Source organism: Acromyrmex echinatior, chromosome 14 (assembly GCF_024713525.1).
Source record: "Acromyrmex echinatior isolate Ae372 chromosome 14, ASM2471352v2, whole genome shotgun sequence".
NCBI lineage: Eukaryota > Metazoa > Arthropoda > Insecta > Hymenoptera > Formicidae > Acromyrmex > Acromyrmex echinatior.
Window position 1 is genome coordinate 10,172,752 of NC_141865.1, and position 6,611 is coordinate 10,179,362.

The 6,611-nt window shown below is 36.1% G+C and overlaps 2 protein-coding genes across 2 annotated transcripts; one reads left to right on the forward strand and one right to left on the reverse strand.

Moving 5' to 3' along the window:
* The first annotated feature begins 77 nt into the window (after positions 1–77).
* LOC105146716 (uncharacterized) lies at positions 78–4,119 on the forward strand. The gene is made up of 5 exons (XM_087413028.1): positions 78–286; positions 1,008–1,194; positions 1,313–2,088; positions 2,875–3,073; positions 3,355–4,119. The coding sequence occupies exons 1-5, from the start codon at positions 78–80 to the stop codon at positions 3,985–3,987; spliced, it is 2,004 nt and encodes a 667-aa protein (XP_087269154.1). The 3' UTR covers positions 3,988–4,119.
* GABPI (zinc finger DHHC-type palmitoyltransferase GABPI) lies at positions 4,114–6,515 on the reverse strand. Its single transcript, XM_011056774.2, has 3 exons — positions 5,689–6,515; positions 5,430–5,606; positions 4,114–5,046 (listed from the first exon to the last, which is right to left on the reverse strand). Exons 1-3 carry the CDS (start codon positions 6,219–6,221, stop codon positions 4,860–4,862), a joined length of 897 nt encoding a protein of 298 aa, XP_011055076.1. The 5' UTR covers positions 6,222–6,515; the 3' UTR covers positions 4,114–4,859.
* Between the last annotated feature and the right edge of the window lie 96 nt (positions 6,516–6,611).

Consider the following 6,611-nt stretch of genomic DNA (forward strand, 5'->3'; position numbering starts at 1 on the left):
GGCGCAGTCGACGAACAAAGTAATACGAAGTGGACATTTAAATTGATTATCATTTCAATTGTCTCTAATTGACAAGCATGGTGCTGTTTGAGGATGAAGTGAGGAAGCTGATGGATAAGATGATGAAAGTGACGATTTTCGAGCCGTCTGAGAAACGGCGAATGCTGGAAGATGAAAGAAAAACTTTCCTAGATCCGAATGTGGTAATGGACGCGAGACATAAAATATTTCGTGAGGATCTGGCAAGTTCTCCAGCAAAATCTTCTGTCTTAGCGGAGGCTAGAAGGTATACACCTTCGAACTTTATATATACTTATAAAAATGTAGATTTTATTTATAATATATCTATTAATATTTTATTTATAATATGTCTACTTATATAAGCCTAGCATACATATAAAATCTATAAATTATCGCTAATAAAATTTGTGATTTGTGCTTATATTTTAATTATATTGAATTATCGTACATTAGTAAAAGTTTTTCTCAGAATTTGTATGCGAATTGGAACACTTTTCAGAAATACTAAGAAAATCTACATCTTATTTCAGAATCTTATCTCAGAATTTTTCATATGTATATGTATTTTTCATACTGAATATTCTAGCATTTCTACGATTTCTTCTTTTATAATTTAAAAAAAATACCTTCAATTTTTTCAGATTTTGTAAGACTTCATCAAAGATTATAAAATGAAAAATCTTAGAATATTTTATAGGATTTATGTAGTAAGAATTCTAGATTCAAAATTTATAAAAGAATTTTAAAAAGATATAAACTTTCAAAATTTATATACAGAACAAAGAAAAGATGCAGACTTTTTTGGCACTTATTTTAAAAAGTGATTCAATTTGTATAAAAAATCTGAGAAATTTTGTGAGAGGTTATAAAATTATTTTAAAATTCTGAAATTTACATGAAAGTTTGAAAAAATTCTGATAAAATAATTTGGCAAAAATAACGAAAAGGAAATGATATAAAAACGGATTTCATCAATGCATTTACAGATTACTAATGCAAGAAAAAATGAAGGAATTACAGACAAAAAGAGAACAAGCTTTCATACAGAGAGAATTACGCAAATTTGAACAAGATTTGCAAAAGTCCCGTCCTAAATTTTGCGGATTGTGCAGTAGAAAGAATATAGCTAGTTCGGATGATCAAAACTTTTGGAAGACATCCAGCAGAGTCAAGGTGAAGTTCAGCAATAAATTAGATATTTACTAAGAATTATCACAAGAATTATACCTGCGAATATATCATAAATGTTTAAATACTAAATTATATTAATAAAAATTTATTAAATTTACAGAGAATTCTCATTAATAAAAGAAGCAGCAAATCGATCGAGCAAAAGCTAACAGTCACTCAAAAGAAAAATAAAAAGCCAATCGCGGAAGTCTCTTCTGCCGAATCGAAGGATAGCAAGCTATGTTCGACAAATGGGATCGAGATAGCTCCTTTTGGTAACATTAAGGTGACTATCAAAGATAAACCAAACTACGAATCGGAAGAGCAGCGACTAAATATTTTAAGATCATATTTCGAAGCTCTTCGAAAGAATGCGCGAGATAAACGTCGTCTTTACGAAATCATGACTCGTATCCAGACTATCTTGTTGCAAAGAAAACTGAAATCATACATTCATATATGGAAAATGCATGTGAAGAAGGTGAAGGCTCAACGAGAACAAGCAGCGAAAAATCCTGACATACCGAAGATCGAGATGCTCGTCGACACTATCAAAGAGGTACAAAAGGAGTTAAAGTCAAATTATAGAACAAAGCCAAAGGATCCTCCCTCAAACTTGAGAAACCCTGAATCTCTGAAGAAGTTTCCTTCTAAGTTGTTCATTGTCGAGTCGCCGACACAGTGTCGATTGAATGCTCAAAAAGAGATTATTCGCAAGCAGAGGATGAAATTGGCAGAACAGAACAAGATCATCGAGGCACTGAAGCTAAAGCAGGTGCAGGAGACAATAACGAGGTCCGGCGAGGAAACGGTAAACGCAGCCAGGGAGACTCTGACTCATTGTGGTCAACAGACTAGAAGATCTTTGATCCAACTGATGAGACAAGCAGGCTACAGGTAGTCCTGTAATTATGAACGTCCTATTTCATTTCGTCAAAATGTAATTATGAATTTTTTATCTCGAAGACTCCAGTAAATTCAATAAATTCTTGATTCTTGAATATGATTCTCAGTCGAGTTTGCACAGAAAAAAGGATTTTGCTGAAGTAGCAAAAGTTTGAAGTCTAAAAGTTTAGCTAGATACAGATCTAAAAATAATTTTACTGAAAATCAAAGAAATTATGTAAAATGTTCAAGCTGATTGCTAGTATGTTAAAACTTTTTATAGCAATATTTATCATGCTTAAATTCTCTACAGAATTATTTTAATGGTTCAATAAAATTATTTTCAGATTTGTATCTAACTTTAGATACTCCATCAAATCGTTCCTTCCTGCATCAATAGAAATTTCAATTAGAAACCAGAATAATAATCACATCTTCTCAAATCATCTTTATGTTCCACGTAAAATATATCTCTCTTTTATGACGTCGTTTGCATCAGATATGTGTATCTATTCGCACATGTGCGAATGTATTTTGAATAACTAAGCTCTTTTATAACGAACGACGATGACGCAAAGCATAAAGACGCTGGAAGCTCAGATCTTGCGAGCCAAATTAAAGTGGACCGTTGATTATATTGCTTTACGTACTACTTTTTCTATAGCTTGTGAAGTAGAAACTACCTTAAAGAGGAGATATTCAGAGTCTAGTCCTTTGTGTTATAGTAGATTAAATCGAATTATGCAAACTTAATTTGACTTGGCGGATTCTAATTATACGCTCTTCTTTAATTAATAGAGACAAATCCCTGATAGCATCAGTTCAGGTACCGAATCCTCCTAAATTTCTAGCGAGAATGGAAGCGCGAGCGGAAGCAAGGAGAGACAGAATAAAGCTGCGCAAAGAAGCACGCCGGAAGAAACTAGAGGATGAGAAGAGGAAAGAAGAGGCTGCCAGAAGAACGGAGGAACAAGAGAGGAAAAGATTGCAACAAGAGGTCAGATAATATGAGAGGTCAAAGTATATTAATATCGTATTGAGTGAATATAGTACACTTAGACTCTCACAGCTTTCACCTTGTTAACAAAATTATCTCTTGCGAGGGACGTTTCCAGTAAATATTATACTATAATACTCTAGTTTACATTTAATGACATATAATATCATTTATTTTATACTTCATTCTATAACATAATAAAGTACTTTATCTTCTAATGTCTCTTACACGTTACATTTAGAAACATACCCGCGTTTAATTGAAGATTTTTTCATCCTCAGGCATCACGCGAAGCGAGAAGAATTCGTGAGGAACGGGAGCGACAACGAGCGCGCGAAATAGAAAGATGTAAGAAACTAAATGCCATGGCGGAAGCATTTTATCGCAAATACTTATTGCGACGTTATATAACCGCGCTCGTCGAAAAGAAGAATAATGATATGAAGAAAGCCGACGATTACTATAAGCGATGCTTGCTGCGAAAAGTGTTCATGATGTGGAGGATGGAAACGGAACGTCAGAATAATGTTAAATTCGAGTTAGCTACATCGTTATATAATAGAAATTTATTGCGATACGGGTTGCAGAAGTGGAAAGAAGTCGCGAAGGAGGAGAGAAGAAAGGACCAAGTGGCGAGAGACTTTTGTGACATGAGATTACAGAATAAATATTTAAAAATGTGGAAGATAAAAACTATAGAATGCAAAGTAGAAGAATTGAAGCGTGAACGTTTAGCCTCACTACACTACGAAGAAAAGTTGAAAATTAAATATTTCAACATATGGAAAAGATATCCAGAAATGATACCGGTTATCTTGGAGAGAAAGCGACTAAGAAACATGTGGCGGGAAATCGTGCAAGAAATAATCCCAGACTTTGATCCCAGGCAAAGAGGTGTAATATTAGAAGACTAGTGTAACAAATTTAGAAATAATTTAGATTTAATACTGTACGACAATCTCATTGGCCTCGAATCTGAATGAGATAAGTTGTAATCCTAAGCAAGAATACTTTTTATGTAAAATAAAATGCAAATCACATTACTGTACATACGTATTTAAGTTTCTTTTTACTTGAACTTATTTTAGAGTGTATTTGTGTGTGTGTGTGTGTGTGTGTGTGTGTGTATTCAATTAATACAATTTACTATATCACTCGTACAATGGCGATTTTATCACAGTTACAATAAATATACAAATAGTATGCACACATTGCGATACATTAAGGATGACGAATGTAATAAGTCTCAATGCCTCATGATATGTTGAACATGATTTCACGATGGAAATAACATACCTATTATACTTTTCATGAATTATGAATCTTAGACATCAGGATACATCAAATGGATGAAGATAGTGTGCAATCGAACCGATGTTATTATTGTATTCGCATCCACTTATATTAAGTGAATTTATTATGCTTAATATTATGACAAATATTTTGGTCTTACCGTTCTCTAGTTTGTCGAATTTGCTTTCATTATATCCTTTGTACAGAATGTAATGTATACACCGTGTGAAATAAATTCAGTAATCTAGCTTATAAATAGAGGTGTGCATTTAGTCGAATCAAATCGAATGGAATCTTTGGTAATAAGTTCGAAAACAAATTGAATCAAATTTGAAATTTTTGCGTTAAATCAAATCAAATCTTTTTGATTTGAAAACTAATCGAATTTGAATCAAATTAAAATGAAGCAAGTAAAATAGGCGAATTCTTTTCAAATTCGATAGGCGATTCGATTCAAATTCGAACTACTCGCACATTTCTATAGATAACAATCCTAAGTTTTGCAGCAGAACAGCTGAGATACATTTAATATTCTATAGTCGGACTGATTTTTCATGTCCAATCGTCGCTCGTTCGATGTCGTGCCGATGTAGAGCAACCGTAGATGATATATAAGATAACAAAAGAGCACTAGTCCCACAAAGAGGCTGTACAAAGCAGAGACGAAGCAAAATGCGATGCTGAAACAATATATACATTATTATATATTGATCGAGCTCGGACGTTTGCAACAAACAGTTGCGCACGTTATCGGTCGAACTTTTATATATCAGAAAACAAATAAAAGATATTATTTACGTCAATACATCTTGCAGGCCTGACAATTATCATTATCTTGCGATTATTAAACTTTATAGATCCCCTGTATCTTTCCAGTTTACTTCATTAAGTATTGGTATCAGTGATATCATTCACACTTCCCGCTCGCGCTCGTGATATACTTTTCATATATACTTTTCAATATACTTTTCATCTTGTGAAATAATTTCAACAAATTATATGCAACGTATTTTGATATTCTCAGTGTATCAAAGTGTAATTAGAAAATACGATAAATACATACTCTAATTGATGATACACATCACTGCAGTCATCGGGTAGGAGTATAGTTCCAATGAGTATGAAAGGATGACAGACGCTAGTCATAGTCAAGTTAGAGCCATATATAAAAGCGATTGCGGAGAAGAATAAACAGCTCATGTACCACCTTAAATTACTGGAACCTACACAGCAATCGAGCCTGAAAAAGAAAGCCGAAGTAGTTAATACAAATTACATGACTCTGTATCAAAGGAAAAGACATTCAATGGTATTCAAGGTACCATTTGCAATGATATTCTCTGTTGAGTATACAAGTCTGGCACAAGCGGCAGTGATGAGCCTTGGGTGGGGTCCTTCTCCTACATGTGGCGCAGAGTTCACCACTGCCGTCGCCCAGTTCCAGGACGTCGACAGCACCAGCGTTCTCCTGTATCGAGGCATCCGCGTTCAGCTTGGTCTTGTAGCCACACCACATGCCACCGACCACGCACACCATAAACACGAGATTCTCCTCGGGCAGGATCTCCAACAGCGGCACGACACTAATCTCGAACACCAGCATCATCATCAGCACGCTCGTGATAGTCCACATGAGGAAGAACTTGGTACGCAGTAGAAACCTGAGGAAGTTGTGATGAAGGTAATAGATGAAGACCGGCGTAACCACGAATACGGCGACTGTGCAGAGGAAAGCCTGGGCGGCGATCATCGTCAGGATCGGCACTACCACCAACGGCAGCATTGCGTCCACGGAGATCTGCTTGGCGCCCGCGCGCCAACCGCACGGATTACGCAGTCTCTCCCAGACAGTCATGCTTCGTCGTCGGTGGCTTGGAAGCGGTGCTTTCCTTTCACACTGGCATATATAACGCAGGAGACGTAAACGCGACGGAGTCTTTCGAGGTTAGATCGACTTCCGCGGATTGCACCATTGACATCTCCCAACCGGCGACGGCGGCGACGGCGGTGACAACATGGGGTTACGGCTTAACAGTTCTTGATACCGTCGCGCGGGAAGCGCTGGCGATAGCCATTTGAAAATATCAAATCACATGAGGATATTCTGCGAATAAAACGAATACTTGCTAGTATCCTCGACCTGGTTGCGCTCGACTTCACCTGGAACTCCTGGAAGTACGATCGCGCGAAGCTGCACGTGACGTTCATCATGTCATTTCGATTTCAGATGGAAATAAATCTCCGC

Coding starts and splice junctions, on each gene's coding strand:
- LOC105146716 (XM_087413028.1), top strand. CDS start 78: ATGGTGCTGTTTGAGGATGAAGTGAGGAAGCTGATGGATAAGATGATG. Junction 2,089..2,874: donor ATGAGACAAGCAGGCTACAG/GTAGTCCTGTAA, acceptor TTTAATTAATAG/AGACAAATCCCTGATAGCAT. Junction 3,074..3,354: donor GGAAAAGATTGCAACAAGAG/GTCAGATAATAT, acceptor TTTCATCCTCAG/GCATCACGCGAAGCGAGAAG.
- GABPI (XM_011056774.2), bottom strand. CDS start 6,221: ATGACTGTCTGGGAGAGACTGCGTAATCCGTGCGGTTGGCGCGCGGGC. Junction 5,607..5,688: donor AGAGAATATCATTGCAAATG/GTACCTTGAATA, acceptor TTTCTTTTTCAG/GCTCGATTGCTGTGTAGGTT. Junction 5,047..5,429: donor GATGTGTATCATCAATTAGA/GTATGTATTTAT, acceptor ATATTGTTTCAG/CATCGCATTTTGCTTCGTCT.